The sequence below is a fragment of the Geotrypetes seraphini genome, chromosome 5 (genome assembly GCF_902459505.1).
Source record: "Geotrypetes seraphini chromosome 5, aGeoSer1.1, whole genome shotgun sequence".
Classification (NCBI taxonomy): Eukaryota; Metazoa; Chordata; class Amphibia; order Gymnophiona; family Dermophiidae; genus Geotrypetes; species Geotrypetes seraphini.
In genome coordinates, this window is record NC_047088.1 from 41,029,179 (window position 1) to 41,047,013 (window position 17,835).

Below are 17,835 nucleotides of genomic sequence, written 5' to 3' on the forward strand. Positions count from 1 at the left end.
AATCAATTAAGATTCATAAATACATCTAAACTATAAGTGGACCTAACTTAAGCCCCTAAGCTCTTAGGGAAATTATGAGGTAATCTTGTCAAAAACAACCCCACTCCCACCCCCTTTTAATAAAACCACGCTACGGTTTTGTAAAAGGAGGGGGGTAAACGAGGCAGATCAAAAAGACAAACTCTTTCCCGTGCCAAGAGAACAAAAATTTTACATGTGCACCTTATAAAGAAAGGACCTCTCACTTTCAGTACCTTAAGTTTTGATTCAAGAAACATGCTCCTTCTTAATTGTGCGCAATGAGCCACATCCTGGAACATCTGAAATTTCTGACCACAAAAAAAAGAAAATCTTATTTCTGAAATAAGATTTCAGAACTTGACTAGGAGCATAGCCCTAGAGGAAATTATATCCACAGAAATGTCTTAAAATTAGAGCTATTTATATACCACTTATTATACTGTATATAGCATAAGTGGTTTACTTTCAGGGACTCAAGCATTTTCCCCTATCTGTCCCAGTGGGCTCACAATCTATCTAATGTACCTGGGGCAATGGGGGATTAAGGCCTAGATTCACTAACAATAGCGACTCAATCACTGTTGGCCAATTCTCTGGCTGATTTTCCAACAGCGATTGATTCACTATTAAGTTTGCATGCAAATCATTTGCACGGAGGTGCAAATCATTTGCAAGCAAACCCACCGACTCAATTGTTCAGTGAGCAATTGAGACATGCGCAGAGCCCTAACAGTAGTGACAGGGAAAGCAGCCTCCTGTCACTACTGTCAGTGCTTCTGCCTGGTTGTTGGTTATTTTTCTTTCTTTTTTTTTTTATGGCACAGATATTTTGTGTGTATTACACATGCAAAATATCTGTCCAATAAAAAAAAAAAGCAAAAAAAGCCTACCAACAGTGCCTCCCCCCTCCCGACAAAGCACCCCCTCCCTCCCTGACAAAGCGCCTCCTCCCTCCCTCCCCGACAAAGCGCCTCCTCCCTCCTCAAACCATAAAAAATGGCCCCCCCTGCGCCGAACCTAAGTATGGAAGGAGGGATGCACACTCCCTCTTGCCCCTCCCCATCCTGGTGTCCATACCTCTTCTATTGGGAGCAGGAGGAACTGCAAACATCTCCTGTTCCTCCGCCCGGCCTCCTATGCCACTGAAATTTTTTATTTCTTGTGGAGTGTTCATTGTCCGTTCCCACTGCTTTTTGTATGTTTTTGAACTCGTGGGTTCTTGTCCTGTTGGACTTTTGCTTTTTGGTTTGTTCCTGCAAAGGGCCCATAACTAAAGACCCAATCTGAAATTTGGATGCTTGATGTTTATCCATGGGACCTTGTTGTGGGGTACTTAATATTAGAGAGCCTTTCAAGTTTGCTCTCCTCATCTCCGTATTGAGTGGACTCACAGTTACCTGAAGAAAATAGAGCAGCTCTTCAAACTCATGTGGCTCCCTCAGTGCTCCAAGAGGCTTCCAAGGAGCCTGGCATGCTCCTTAGTACACACCCTGCAGCTGTGTCACATGCTGTAAGATGGTTCAGGTGCATAATGCACTGTCAGTAGTGACATCAGCAGTTGGGTAGCTCCCTCCAGTGCCAATATTTGGATGCTTTGATTTTAATAGTTCACTCATGACTCGAATGTCTCCTCCTATCTTTTTCTGCACTATAATTGAGGTTTTCCTGTGAGTTAAAGCTTGTCTATTTATTCTCTGCAGCAGAACATAACATAGAAACATGATGGCAGATAAAGGCCAAATGGCCCATCTAGTCTGCCCATCCGCAGTAACCATTATCTCTTTCTCTCTCCAAGAGATCCCACATGCCTATCCCAGGCCCTTCTGAATACAGACAGTCTCTGTCTTCACCACCTCTTCAGGGAGACTGTTCCATGCAACTACCACCCTTTCTGTAAAAAAGTACCTGATTGTAAAAACCGCTTAGATAACCTTGATAGGCGGTATATAAAATCCTAATAATAAACTATGGAATAATAAACTTAGATTACTCCGGAGCCTATCACCTCTTAACTTCATCCTATGCCATCTCGTTGCAGTTTCCTTTCAAATGAAAGAGACTCGACTCATGCGCATTTACATTACGTAGGTATTCAAACATCTCAATCATATCTGCCCTCTCCCGCCTTTCCTCCAAAGTATGAACATAAGCATTGCTATACTGGGACAGAACAAAGGTTCAAGTCCAGTATCCTGTTTCCAACAGCAACCAATCCAGGTCACAAACACGAGTGCCTAGCAAGATTCTAAAATAGTAAAACATTTTATGCTGCTTATTTTAGAAATAAACAGGGAATTTTTCCAAGTCAATCTTAATAATGGCTTATTGACTTTTCTCATAGGAAATTATCCAAACCTTTTTTTAAACCCTGCTAAGCTAGCTGCTTTTACCACATTCTCTGGCAATGAATTCCAGAGTTTAATTACACATTAGCACTGGGTCTTACTAAATCGCAGAAGAGCTTCTTACCATGGGCCGGCAAGGTAAATGCTCCAATGTTCATAGGAACTGAATGAGCATCAGAGCATGTACCTCACTGGCCCATGGTAAGAAGGTCTTCTGCGGTTTAGTAAAAGGATCCCTAAGTAAAGAAATATTTTCTCTGGTTTGTTTTAAAAATGTACAACTTGGTAGCTTCATTGCGTGTCCCTTAATCCTAGTATTTTTGGAAAGCATACACATGTGATTCACTTCTACCCGTTCCACTACAGAATGAAACCAGCATTTACTGTACATCAACAAGTAAGATTGCCATCTGAATCCATGAAATAAGAGCAGACTAATTTAGTCCTGATTTTACCCTATTGCATGTATGGACTTGAAGTTCTGACTATCTCATTGAATTTCGCAAAAAAATCTAAACTACAATTCCACACATGCAACAGAAAATGGGAAAATCAGCCATTTTCTGGCCATAGTGAGAGTGGCCTCAGCGTGCAGGAAAGACACACGTAAAGGCCTTGCTAAGACCACTTGTGCCGCGGCTCTAGTAGAAGGACTTCCTAGATTCTTAAAAGGGCACTCCTATGCTGTTCCTCACAGCTAAGGACTCTCTCTCACAAGACTGTCAGCTCTGCTTTCAGATTCTGAACCCATTTAACCCCTACAGTTCCAGCTTTCAGTAGTGACCACTGACCAGCACAGCCCACACTGATTTAAGGGTGCCTATTTTGTTAGCATTTGTTTATTTATAGACATATTTTTTTTCTAAATAGCACTTCCTTATTACAGTGTTACCATATGGCTCCAGAAAAAGGAGGACGGATTGAGACATCCGTGTTTTACTTTCATTGAAAGCGGTGGAAGTAAGGAGGACAGATAGAGACATCTGGGCTTTACTTCTATTGAAAGCAATGTAAGTAAAACCCAGATGTCTCAATCCGTCCTCCTTTTTCTGGAGCCATATGGTAACCCTAAATCCTAAACGCACCCCCCGCCCCTAACTGCCTCAAGGCCATTTTAAAGATGCAAAGGCTCCTAATACAAAAAAGTATTTTAAGCAAGGATTACAGAAATATAGAATTCTAAGACATGTGTTTGCTGGGGGGGGGGGGAAATATCAAAAGACATAACTAGGGAAGGATTGGTGTCTCAAAGAATGGATCTATTAGACTGCACGGTGCTGCACCGAGAGAGCTCCCTCTGCGGCTCTGCCTGTGCAACGCAAAGAGCTCCCGAGCTTCTACAGAAAAGGAGGAGGGAGAAAGAGAGAGAGAGGTTTGGGGCTGATTTCTCTCCATTAGCAGTGAGTCGTTGAAATCGCAGAAATGAGGGGAAAAAATACCAGAAAGGGGAAGGGACGACAAATCCGTCGCTTTATTTACATCTCGAGGAAACAGCAACTCAGTGAACGTCAGCAGGTAAATGCATTTATGTGTTACTGAGCTGTCCGTTCCGAAATGTTTATTTCCCACATCATAAGTGTGAGAGGAAAGAGTGAGTCCTGCTTAGCCCTGGGAAAATATTGAATATGCAGGATGAATGGTTCTAGTGCATGTTTGCTGGCGTGTGTTTTTGTATGTGGCATGCATCTCCGACAGTATATAATTCAAATTGGAGAACCTATTCTGAATGGGTTTTGGTGTGTTGTTTTTTTTTTAACTGTATAGGGCCTCTGCATGGCAGAGGGATAACTACCTCCATGTAAAGTAGAAGATATTCCTACAGATGTGCCTGGATCTGAAGGACAGATGGAAGGATGAGTGATTCCTGGACACATCATAATTCTCTCTCCGGGTATCACGGAGAAAATGTGAACTGACTCAGCATCCCTCTCTTGAAGAGCCCCTGCTGCCTCTGCACAGCCAGTGAGGCAGATGTGCGTTCGATGTTGAATTGAAGCTGATGTGCGAGCCAGGGTTTCCAATGGCCCTGCTCAGCCGACTGCCTGATCGCAGGGGCCCGGGAAATGGCAGTCACTTGGCTGACGAGCCCAACAGCGGCAGCAGCAGCATCAGCAGCAACGGCAACACCTCTCTTCCAGACTCCATCCTCAGGATCGCCCTCGTCGCCGCTCTCCTCTGCCTCTCCCTCTTTGGAAACGTAGTGCTCCTGATCGTATTCCATCGCAAGCCGCAGCTCCTGCAAGTAGCAAACCGGTTCATTTTCAACCTGCTGGTAGCAGATCTCCTGCAGACGGTCCTGGTGATGCCGTGCATTATTGTCACCTCCCTGCCTGGGATCTGGCCCTTGGGTTATCGGCTCTGCCAGGTTGTGGTGGTTCTGACGCACATCTTTGCTTTCACAGGGGTCAACACGATTACAGTGGTCTCCGTTGACAAATACCTGGCCATTATACATCCTTTATCATATCCTACTATGATGACACCCAAAAGGGGGAGCATATTGATCAGTTGCACCTGGTTTCTCAGTATCCTTCAGAGCACCCCTCCGCTATATGGCTGGGGAAAGATTGACTTTGACCAAGCCAGTCATTTTTGCACTGTATTTTGGGCTTCGAGTTATTCCTATACCATTCTGTGTGCTTTATTCTCCTTCATCTTACCAGCAAGTATTATGTTGGGGTGCTACGGGATGGTATTTCGTGCAGCCAGGAGGCAAAATGCGTTAGTACATCCTGTGCAAGTGATTGGATCTTCCCGACCTCCTGATGAATCCTCCAACCCAACTGAGAAAATAAGCCACCTGCGCCCACTATATCATTGTAAAGCTGCCAAGGTTATTTTCATTATCCTGGCATCCTACATCCTAAGCATGGGCCCCTACAGTATTCTTAGCATTGTGTCTTCAAGCGCTAAAGTAGTCGTTCCTCAGTGGATAACATCACTAGTTCTAATTCTGTTCTTTTTGCAGTGTTGTATCCACCCTTACATATATGGTTATATGCACAAAAGTTTGAAGAAAGAGTTCCTCTTGTTGCTGTATGGTTTTTTATGCAAGCAAGTGCATCCACAAAACTCAACTGCTGATAGCTACCTTATACTTACAGACGGGAGAATTTTCCCGTCTCACTTTTCAGTGCCAGCCGCGAAGTTCGTGGAAGAAGAGACCACTATATCCGTCATCACCGGGAAAAGCTCAAACAATTTAAAAGCGCGAGAGAACGGGAAGGAAAGCAGCCCTCATACTCTAACCCCTCAAAAGGAGCTTCATTTGCTAAGCAAAGTCCTGTAAAGAACTCAAGCGATTTATGTGAGGCTCGATCTTCCCCAAAGAGGAATTTATTTGCTTTGGTTTCTGTTATGATGTAAGAAGCAACCAGGGATAAGAAGTGGATAATTGACAGATGAGCTCTTATACCCATTTATGACGTCGGTCACGGATATACCAGCTTATCTGTCAACCAGATATCACAACATAACCTCTCTTTAAGATAAGTAACAAGAAAATATTGCACAAAACAAAGGTTTGTTCCGTCATCTTGTGGGGTTCAGCTAACAGGGAAAGTGCCCTCATGGTAGGACAACCTTCATTTCAGCACTTTCCTACCCAATATTCAGTATGCAGGTTATAATATTTATATGGCCAAAAGTGATCTCAGTGTCTCAACAGGATCTTGGTTGCATCAACTGTTGTATTTTTCTTATACTATAAACAAGGGCTACAGATTTTAGGATATTGCTTTTTATGTGTCTTTGGCTAGCTTGTTTTTGGAGGTGTAATATATCTGAATGGTAAAACCAGTTATGTGGAAACTAGATGAAAATTTGTAGTGAAATTTTATCCAATCCATTGAATCGTAAGTTTTCCTCATTTTTCATGTAGATATTATTACCTTAATTCAGCACATATATATGTAATCCTCTTCTGATTTGCTCTGTCTGAAGAAGCAAACAGTAAGAGAGGTTAAGCAATGGATCAGCAGCATAAGTATGTTAGGTGCCATACCAAAATTTGAAATATTGTGGAGTTATAGGACTCTGTTGGTGGAATATGAAATAAGTACTTTGATTGTAAGAGCATAGACATCTAGGTTTAAGAGGAACTGGTTTGACAGAACACCAACCTGTTTACAATGTCTAGAGTTTGACATTTTCTGATAAGGAAGTTAATAGGCAGCCAACACCTTCATCTTCATCTCTATCCTCCCCTCCCTCCCTCCCGACCCCATCTCAACATTTGAATCAAATAACATTTGTGAAATACAAGGGAAAACTGTTCAAAAATTAAAGACTCCATTAATAAAAATAGAGCTCCTAAATTTAGGAATTTAAGTTACATTCCTAAATGTGCCCATATGTAGCCAAACTTAGAAACCTAAGGGACCCCTTTTATTAAAGGGCATTAAGCCCTTAACACAGGGGTGTCAAAGTCCCTCCTCGAGGGCCACAATCCAGTCGGGTTTTCAGGATTTCCCCAATGAATATGCATGAGATCTATTTGCATGCACTGCTTTCATAGTATGCTAATAGATCTCATGCATATTCATTGGGGAATTCCTGAAAACCCGACTGGATTGCAGCCCTCAGGAGGGACTTTGACACTCCTCCCTTAACCCATGATTAAAGTGCAAAAGGAGGCTATTACACATACATACACCGTACATCATTTTGCAGTGTTTTTCCTTTTTCTACATGCTAAACCATGCATTATTTAAATGTTAAGAATTTTTCTCCGAGGGGCGTGGCATGGACACCGAAGCAGGAACCAGCTAGCGCATTATGATAAGCACATACGAACTGGCTATCGCTGAGTTAACACAGAAACACTTAGGCCTGGATTCCACGTCGTTCGTCACAAGTTGCGCGTGCAGATCTGTTTAACAAGCTACTGTAATCGGTATCAATATGTAATTGGCAATCAACACATCATAATTGATGTTATGCACACAACTCTCTAAGTGCAAAAGGGGCGTGGCCAGAGGAGGAGCATGGGCATTCCTAAACATTACATACGCTGTTATAAAATATGCCACCCAATCTGCGCAATACTTAGATCAGACATGGGCTGATCCATGTCTGATCGGGTTTTCAGGATTTCCCCAATGAATAGTGCATGCAAATAAATCTCATGCATATTCATTGGGGAAATCCCGATAACCCGATTGGATTCCGGCCCTCGAGGACCGGAGTTGCCCATGTCTGACGTAGATGCAGGTTCTTAGGTCTGGTTTTCATTGGCTAAATGGGTGCGCCCAAATGTTAGTCACATGTTCAGGCACTAAGAATGATTCTATATATGGCACGTACCTTTTATAGAATTGCACTAAGTGCCACCGTGGTCAGTGCCAAGTTTTCAGGCGCCATATATAGAATTGGGGGGTTAGTGCCTCCTAAATAGGAGACATTAATTTTCTGCAGGTACCATGCGCTAATGGAACATTAGCACACAACCTGCAAATTTATTAAGAAACAGCCCTAAAAAAAAGTGCCACATTAAGTCTGGGCTTAGCACATGGGGGAGTCCCACTTTTTAGCACGTTAAGGCCAGATTGTTCCGCACTCTAGTAAAAGAGCCCCTGCTGTTTTCAACTGAAACTTGTGCTCTTAAAGTTAGGTCTGCCATTCATTGCCTACAATTAGGAGCCTAATTTAGGTGCCAGATGCTGAAATTCCCTGCCCTAAATCTGTCCCTGTTGTTATCCACTTTTAGAATCCTAAATTTAGGAGCCTAGGGAAGCTAGTCGGCTGCTACTGTACAATTGCGCCCTGTGTAGGGTTGCCAGATTTTCCAATTGGAAAATCCAGACCACAAGACCTGGCCCTAGGCCCGCCCAGTTCCATCCATCCCTCCCTTTAAATGCCCTAGTCCCATAATCGATGGGAAGAGTGGCACTGGCTGTTTTAAAATCAATTTGATTTTATGTGATAAAACAAAGAAAGATGGTTTCTTGCGGGTAATTTTCCTATTCTCCCGCAAACATAACAAAATTTAAAACTGTCATAATTATTCCCAGTGGGTTAATGGGAGCTGCGTGGCTGCAATAGCGTTCCTGCCCAAACATATTTGCTCCTACTCAAAGCTAGTTTAAGCGTAAGGGTTGCTAGAGATGAGTCAAAGACGCATGTGTGCTTGATCCAATGGGCCCTTCCTGTAGAAGGGGACAGAGCAGAGGGAATTAAGATAACATGGATGGTGTCTCTTTTTCTGTATGCTCTAGACCAGTGGGTCCCAACCCTATTCTGGAGGGCCACCAGCCAGTCAGGTTTTCAGGATAGCCCTAATGAATATGCATGAAAGAGATTTGCATGCAATGAAGATAATAGGAGTACAGACTTGCCCCATGCATATTCATTAGGGCTATCCCAGGACAGGGTTGGGGACCACTGCTCTAGCCATCTATTACCAGTTGATGTTTTTTTTCTGATGTTTGGGTTTCCCTGATTTTTGCCCTTGAGAATCTAAAAAGAATTTGAATGAATCAAAGCTCTTAGCCACAGGTGTCAAAGTCGGTCCTCGAGGGCCGGAATCCAGTCGGGTTTTCAGGATTTCCCCAATGAATATGCATGAGATCTATGTGCATGCACTGCTTTCAATGCATATTCATTGGGGAAATCCTGAAAACCCGACTGGATTACGGCCGAGGAGGGACTTTGACACCCCTGCTCTTAGCGGTTAGAGCTACAGCCTCAGCACCCTGAGGTTGTGGGTTCAAATCCTGCACTGCTCCTTGTGACCCTGGTCAAGTCACTCAGTCCTCCATTGCCCCAGGTATGTTAGATAGATTGTGAGCCGACCGGGACCGATAGGGAAAATGCCTCTGATTGTAAACCGCCTAGATAACCTTGATAAGTGGTATATAAATACCTAAATAAATAAAATAAAATTCATAAATAAAGGGAGATGAGGTTCACAATAATGTAGCACTGGATATATTTCAGGCCATGCAATGTTTTCTCATTTTTCTTCTAAAACCTCTGTTCCAGCTTTCAACATGCCAATTTGTTCTCTTCAAAGAAGGTTTTGAATTAGAAATGCTTATTGGCAGAAGGATCAGTCACACAGGATCTCAAACCATTTTACCTCTAAGATTTTTTATTTTTAGCCCATCAGTTTTCTCCTCCTTTAGCCATCCAGCTGAAATGGAACCATGCATGCCACTGTGAGGCCCTTTTACTAAACTATTTAACCAACGTTTATTCCTTAACCACTTCATTTTTACCCCCTCCTTTATAAAGCCACGCTAGCGTTTTTAGTGCTGGCCACCGCGGTAACAGTTCTGGTGCTCATAGAATTCCTATGAGCATCTGAGCTGTTACCGCCGCAGCCGACACTAAAAAACGCTAGCGTGGCTTTGTAACACTAGCGCGGCTTTGTAAATGAGGGGGTTAAACACGAACATAATCCCAGTTAATACCTTTCGGGGGTTTTTTTACGCTGACTTATCATTTGCCCCACAAGTTTCTTTTCTCTTTGACAATTATGCACGATCAGAAACCTACTAGATGTCATGACATTTTCTACTCTTATTCTCACTTTATTAACAACCGAGTTAGACTATTACAACATAATATACGCAGAAATTTCACCGGGTCTTATATGCAAGCTTCAAATGCTACAAAATTGTGCTATTCAACTTCTTTGTTAATGTCAACAGATATTTACAACTATTTCCCCATTACTTAAAGAACATCACTGGCTTCCAATACAAGCTAGAGTTAAATGCAACATTTTTTCCTCACCTTCAAAGCTCTTCGATTAGGATCCCGACTACCTTACTTCCTTGACTATACCTTACACGCCATCCAGAATTCTACATTCATTAAACTATCACCGTTACCCCATCACCACCACGTTGTGGTCTTCCCATTTAGAATCCACAAGACATAGCAACTTTTTCTTTCAAGCTCCAGCCGTCTGGAATTCATTGCCTCTAATCAATTGTGGTGAAGCTGAACTTTAAAACAGCAATCAAGACCTGACTTTTTAACCAGATTTTTCATAATTAAGATGGAGGTTCCTTTAGGCAACAAAAAGATTCACTTACCCCCGATTCCGTGTCCGATTTGTGCCCGATTGCATGCAGGCCGACAAATTCACAAAAGGCCTGCATCCAAATGGGGATGATCGTTGACACGCCCCTCCATCCACCGTACGGATCACTATACAGCGATCCCAACGCATGCACAGACCATCTGTAGATAGTCTGCACATGTGTCTAAGAGCCGTCAAAGCTGCAAATTTTTTTTTTTAGTTTTACTAACCCAGCGAGCCTGTGGTTTTAACCTGCGGTTTAAAGCCATAGGCTCGCAGTGCAGGGAAGGGCAGAAAAGTCGGGGGCAGGAGAGATTCGGGGCAGAGCATGGCGGCAATTGGGGGCGGCAAGCAGGAGAGATTCGGGACAGAGAGATAAATATTTGGGGCAGCCGAGAGCAGGGCGTGCAGAGAGCAGGGCGGCAATGGAGCTGGAGAGTCGGAAAGGACGTTTGCGACTGGTCCCCAGCAGTCGCTTCTTGGGTTGATCGGCGGCCAGCCCAGTCGGTTTGCTAGATTTCTTTAGTGAATCGGGTGCCTGTCTACTTTGCATGCCGTTCCCCTCATTTGCATGCACGGTTCGGAATTGGATTGGCAGAGAGGTAAGTGAATCGGGCCGGAGTACAATCGGGTCGCAAAGGGGTCGCAAACCAATCGGTACACGATCGGTTTGCTTAGTGAATCTAGCCTTTAGTCAGCCGGGTTCTGTTTTCCCCTTCCCTTACTGTGTCTGTCTATTGAATGATATTTGACTGTAGCTTTCCTATCAAACAATTGTAGTTCTTTTCTATTTAAAAATGCCTCATTTTAGATTGTAAACCGCTGTGCTCTGGTTTTTACAATTAATAGCAGTATAGTAAGTACTACATAAATAAATAATGTATGCTTAACACAGCGTAAAATGGTATGTCGCGGGATGTGCTTACAAATGTGTACATATGCTAACCAAGCACTAAATAATATTTTAATTTGAGGTGGCCAGTCAGGGGACAAAAAGTGGGTGTTTCTGTGCTAAATGGCACATCTGCATTACTGCGTGACTCTTTGCCACCTACAAAATGGGTTTTAGCCAAAAGAAAGAGGGGATTTAAGTTTGAAACCTGTTACTTGGGGGAAGGGGAGAGAATCAATACAGAACAAAAGCAAAAACCCCTTATCCACCAAATAATAAACTTTTTTTTTAGAACTTGCTGCAAAATTGTTGACTTAGCAATAAACTATTGAATTTCAAATGTGCTCATGAATCCCTCAGCAGGGCGCCAAACAGCGATACGAAGTCGCTGACACAATGCGTAAGTTTTTAATTGCGTCATATTTAATTGAGCGCTACAGTTTCCGTAAATATATGATATTATTCATATGGCTCTACAGCATGTAAAAAAGCCACTTATCTGAACAATTGTGTCTCTCGGTTCCTCAGGAAGCCGAATGAAATAGCATTTTTTTAGGAAATTTTCTGTTGCTTTGGTGCAGTGCTTGAGTCCTCTGACTTTGATACTCCTGGTTGGAAAAAAAAACTCAGGCACTGCACCAAAACGACAGAAAGGTTTCTAAAAAATGCTATTTCATTCAGCTTCCTGAGGAGCCGAGAGACACAATTTTTCATGCTGTAAAGCAGTGGTCTCAAACTTGCGGCCCAGGAGCCACATGCAGCCCAGCAGGTACTATTTTGAGGCCCTCGGTATTATAAAGAATGATACTTTATGAAAAACTTGTGCCTTATGTGTCCGGCTGTCGTGTCCGGTGGTCGCATTCTGGACCGTTGCCCGCCTCATTGCTGTAACCTCAAGCAAATGCTTTCCTGCATCTGTGATTGTTCTCTCCACTCAATCTCACAATCACATACAGACGCAGGAAACGCTTGTGTGAGATTATAGCAGTGATGCGGACAACATTCCAGAATGTAAGGTAACCATTGGAGGTAGTGCAGCTTTTGCATGTGTCCGGTGCTAGAGGAGGTGAGAGCTGAAGGCGCTTGCGGACACAACCACCGGTTACTTAAGGCACAAGTTTTCCATAAAAAATCATTATTTATAATACTGAAGGCCTCAAAATAGTTGGTCCAAAATCTTGTCTCTTGCAGTTGATACTTTGATAGTTTTTCACTTTCTGCATGTTCCACTGCTTTCAGCTGTGTATAGCTGAAATTATCAAAAGCAATTAAGGAAAGATTTATAAACTATAGTTTATAAATATTTCCTTAATTGCTTCTAATTTCAGATAATCAGCACAACAAAGAAAAATGGGGAGACCCAATGATCCACAGTGAAAACAATCCACCGATGAAAACAAAAACAAAAAACTGTGGATACAGATGTTCTGGAGATAATTTATTATACACTGACATATAAAAACATGAAAATACAATGATAAAAAATACAGTGGTAAAAATCCAACCGGACCGTAATTTCAGATAATCCACATTTTGGATTTGTAGGTACTTACCTCATGCAAAGTTGTCATTTCTATAATAAGACATTAACTATTTTTTTCTGCAGCCTTCCAAGTACCTACAAATCCAAAATGTGGCCCTGCAAATGGTTTGAGTTTTGAAACCACTGCTGTAGAGCTATATGAATAATATCATATATTTATGAAATATAGAAACATGACGGCAGATAAAGGCCAAACGGCCCATCTAGCTGTAGTGCTCAATTAAATGTGATGCAATTAAAAACTTACTCATTGTGTCAGCGACTTCGTATTGCTGTTTGGCGCCCTGCTGAGGGATTCATGAGCACATTTGAAATTCAATAGTTTATTGCTAAGTCATCAATTTTGCAGCACGTTCTAAAGAAAAGTTTATTATTTGGTGGATAAGGGGGTTTTGCATTTGATCGAGAAAATGGGTGGCAGTAAGTGCTCATGCAGTAATTTTTAAAATATGGCCACACACCTATGACAACATTAGTGTTGATGCAAAAAAGAAAATCAGCCAGTAAAAATGGCCTTAGCTCATTTAAGGACACACTACTGACTACTGCATTGGCTGCCGATGGAGGCACATGTGAAGTTTAAGTTTGGTTGTTTTTGCTTTAAGGTACTATTCGGTTTAGCCCCTAAATATATAACTGACCTTTTCTCTTTCTCAGCCAACAGACATAAGAGAAGCTCACACTTGAACTTTGTTTCCCCTCCAGTTAGAGGATGTAAACTTAAAAGACATCATCAATACCTTTTCTCACATCAGGCAGCATTATGGGGTAAAGATCTAGATCAGGGGTGTCCAACCTTTTGGCTTCCCTGGGCCGCATTGGCAGAAAAAAATGTTTCTGGGGCCGCCCATACACGCAAACGCTGCAGCAAGACAGAGGAGGGAGCCAGCAAGACGGTGAACACCAGGGGGCAGCAGAGGAAAACACTGCATCGTCCTCGACCGGGGACGTACAAAATATTTCACGGGGCCACATGCGGCTCTCGGGCCGCAGGTTGATCACCCCTGATCTAGATCAATTGCTTACGCCTACTACGTATGGGGAATTTAGGAAACGCCTAAAAACATATCTGTTCCTGAAGTATTTAGGCAGCTGACTTGTACAATTCTTACTCCAAAATAACTGTTAATCAATACCTATTAATCACTAGCTCTTAACTCTGTTTATTTCATCATTGTAAACTGCATAGAATTTCACGGTCCTGCGGTATATAAACTGTTGTTATTATTATTATTACTAAGACCACTTTTTGCTGCAGCTTCGTAATTGCACCCCAATGACCCTTCTGCTGCAGATACCTGGGTGTATCGTATTTTCTATTTCTCTCCTCTTCTTCCCATCTGGCTATTGCAGCAAATGTGCTCCACAACCTACAGTGAAACCCATTTTCCCATGAGATTACTGGGAATGCATGCCCAAGGAATTCATCCATCAATGGTCCACCTGGATTTTGATTAGGAATTCTCTCTCTCTTCCTTTATCTTTCTCTCTCTTTCTCTTATCCCTCCTGCTTCTCTGTCTTCTTCTGTTCCTTTTCTAAGCAGTTCCAGATACTCTGGATCCTTTTCATTAATCTAGTTTTATTCAAATGATTGTAGATACAAATATTTGATACATGATTTTTATTATGATTCTATATGTTTGAACTGCTTTCTGTTTATAATTCCTATAATATTCAATAAAATCATTGAACTAAAAAAAAAAAAAAAAAAAAAGGAATGCCTCCAAAAAGGGGATCCTTGACCCTTTTATTATGTGGTAACCATTGCATAACTTTATTTTTAACTAATAAAGAGTTGTTTCTGTACAAGGTCGAAGAAGGACCTGGAATTTAGTGAAGAGAAATTCTTTATGCATAGGTCCAAAGAAAGGGAATGAAGGTAAGGATTAAGCTGCTCCGGCATTGTTGTGGAAGGAAGCTTGCATTATAAAGCACAACACAATCCTTTGCACACAAACTATCTTGTTTTTGTTGGATTGAATCTGACAATTTAAAAATACTTTAGTGTTGCACACAGAAAGTATATAATGTAAAAAAAAATGTAATTGGACAGATAAAAATGTATACATTAAGAAATGCAATATTTATATTTTTAATATGAATATAGATGTGATATATCTATAGTAATTTAATGTTCAAGCATGACATACTACATGTCACTAATAACTGATAGATCTACAGTATTTTAGGGATAGCTTTTTCCTTAATGTGAAGGAACTGTTCACTTTTATCCCTAAAAATGGTAGGGTATAATTTCTAGCATATAAAACTGTTTTGTATTAAAAAAAAGTTCCTGGATCTAAATATTAAAGTAGAGAAAATATGTGTATGCACATAGCAAATCTGTAATTTTTCTTATAAACCCTTTTTATACCTCATAACTGTGTAAACATTTGATTTTCTAGTGATTCTGTGTAGTAACCGAGCTGTTTGTATATTTTGTGCCAATTAAAAATTCTAAAGCTCTATCAGCATTATTGCCACCTACTTATCGGCTCATTGAGTTTAAAGGCCAAAGCATTCTGAATCTCACTTTCCATCCAGTTACATTATCTTGTAGTTATAAAAATGGAAAGGTTTTGGCAGAATAACAAACAAAACAGTTGTGCAGTTTCTCTATGCATTTAAATGATCTCCGCAACATGACCAGAAACTAAGGGCTCCTTTTATTAAGCTGCGATAGCATTTTTAGCGCACGCAGGATTTTAGCGCGTGCTAAACCCACACTACGTGGCTAGAACTAACGCCAGCTCAATGCTGGTGTTAAGGTCTAGCGCGTGTGGCATTTCAGCGCGTACTAAAACCGCTATTGCAGCTTAGTAAAAGGAGCCCTAAGTATTTCTACTCTGTACAGAGCATTGAAACTAATACTTGACTTTTCAGCAAATGTTGATAGCTGGTTTAATTTATACACCAAAATGTTTACAGACAAAAATGTGAAATGTAACAGCTTTATTTTATTTATTTATTTATTTATTTTTTTGGGGGGGGGGGTTGTTTGAAAGATTTGTGCCTTTTGTTAAGTTTTCCTTTTAGGACAAGTTGTGGCATCCCATGTAGAGAATGACACGGGGACAAATTTTTCTCCGCCCCACAGGTACTCATTTTCCCATCCCATCCCGAGTTCTTTTCCTGTCCTTACCCCATTCTTGCACACTCCATCCTCATCTGCACAAGCCTCAAACACTTTAAAATCATAAGTAGCAACATTCTAGAGCTCAGATTGTGATGTCATAATGCCTCATTCCACCAATGCCTAAGCTCCGTCCTCATCTGCACAAGCCTCAAACACTTTAAAATCATGTGTTCGAGGCTTGTGCGATTAAGGCAGAGCTTACAGGAATGGGGCAGGAACAGCGACAAAACTCATGGGGATGGGATGGGGAAATTGGGTTCCTGTGGGGACGGGTCCCTGTGTCATTCTCTAATCCCATGCTCATCAGAAGCACACTGAATATGGTGATTGTCTTTTCTTGAGCACTCTACTGGAGATATACTAATGATCATCAGTGTTTGCCCATCACAGCACAATACCAGTGCCTTGGTCTTAAACACTATAGCAAGGCTGCCCTATCAGTCATCAAAACCTGCTCCACTCTTTACAGCATAGTGGTTCCTTCTTGTTCAGTGTTAAAGCTTCTCCTGATTTACACTTTCAGATTATGTGATAATATTAGAAGATTCTGCATATGAGCATATTTTAGTATTAAGTCAGAAAAACAACAGGGAATGTGAAACATACCACAAAGGTATGTCAATACAGAAGTGAGAATTCAATATATATATCGACCAAAAACACTTCCCTTCAATGTGATACACTATGATTTGACTAAAGCTATTACATATGGTAGGATTAGCTCAGAGACACAGAGGGGTCATAACAGGGGATGAATCCCACCACCACCCAATCATTGCTTAGTCCTCCACACTTTTTTTTTAGCTTTTTTTTAATATATATATTTGAGGTCAGTTGAAAGTGAAAAATCTTCTTAAAAACTCCAAAATAGCATTCAAGAATTAATTTTAAAAAGTCACTTAGCGATATAATGGATCCTTGGTTCCATTATATCGCTAAGTGACTTTTTAAAATTAATTGTTGAATGCTATTCTGGAGTTTTTAAAAAGATTTTTCACTTTCAACTGACACAAATATATATAAAAAAAAGTTTTAAAAAGCTAAAAAAAAAAAAAAAGAGTGCGGAGGACTAAGCAATGATTGGGTGGCGATGGGATTCATCCCGTTATGACCCCTCTGTGTCTCTGAGCTAATCCTACCATATGTAATAGCTTTAGTCAAATCATAGTGTATCACATTGAAGGGAAGTGTTGTTGGTCAATATATTATAGTATTAAGACTTACCTCTTGAAATATGTAGATAATGTCAAATTTTATTATAAAACTTTGATTTTCAGGTTTATTCACCCCGGATATCATGCATTCATAAACATAAATAGTAACCAAGTATCAGATTATACCATATAGCTACTGTGACATAGGGTACATTCAGTTATTCAGAATGTTATGGAATTTCCCAAAATGTAATGGACTGAGCCAAATTGGCCTATTCTCTCTATTATACTGCTCTCAGTCTGTTGCTGCCCACAAACACTTCTCCCTCATCATTACTTTCTAATCCTTTTACAGAAAGAACCATTTTCTCAAGGCAACAGGGCAGCTTGTTATGGGGGGGGGGGGATAAGGGATAGGGACACAACCAATGGTTTACATACAGGTACTCAAGCATTTGTCCTCTCTGTCCCGGTGGGCTCACAATTTATCTGTTGTACCTGGAGCAGTGGAAGATTAAGTGACTTGCCCAGGGTTACAAGGATCAGCGCAGTCTGAATCCACAACCTCAGGGTGTTGAGGCTGTAGCTCTAACCACTGTGCCACACTCTCCTCCAGTCCAATATCAGAAGTGAGCCAAGTATAGAAGAATGAAGCCATTGTGACATCACTGATGAGGTTGGCTTTTATTGGTGGAATGAGGCATTATGACATCA

General features: G+C 41.3%; 1 protein-coding gene across 1 annotated transcript; it reads left to right on the forward strand.

The window, feature by feature from the left end:
- Positions 1-4,386: 4,386 nt before the first annotated feature.
- Positions 4,387-13,785, forward strand: GPR101 (G protein-coupled receptor 101; the record flags this gene model as incomplete). Its single annotated transcript, XM_033946839.1, has 2 exons — positions 4,387-5,646; positions 13,741-13,785. Coding segments are annotated over exons 1-2 (1,305 nt in total), but the record flags the coding sequence as incomplete, so codon positions are not given.
- Between the last annotated feature and the right edge of the window lie 4,050 nt (positions 13,786-17,835).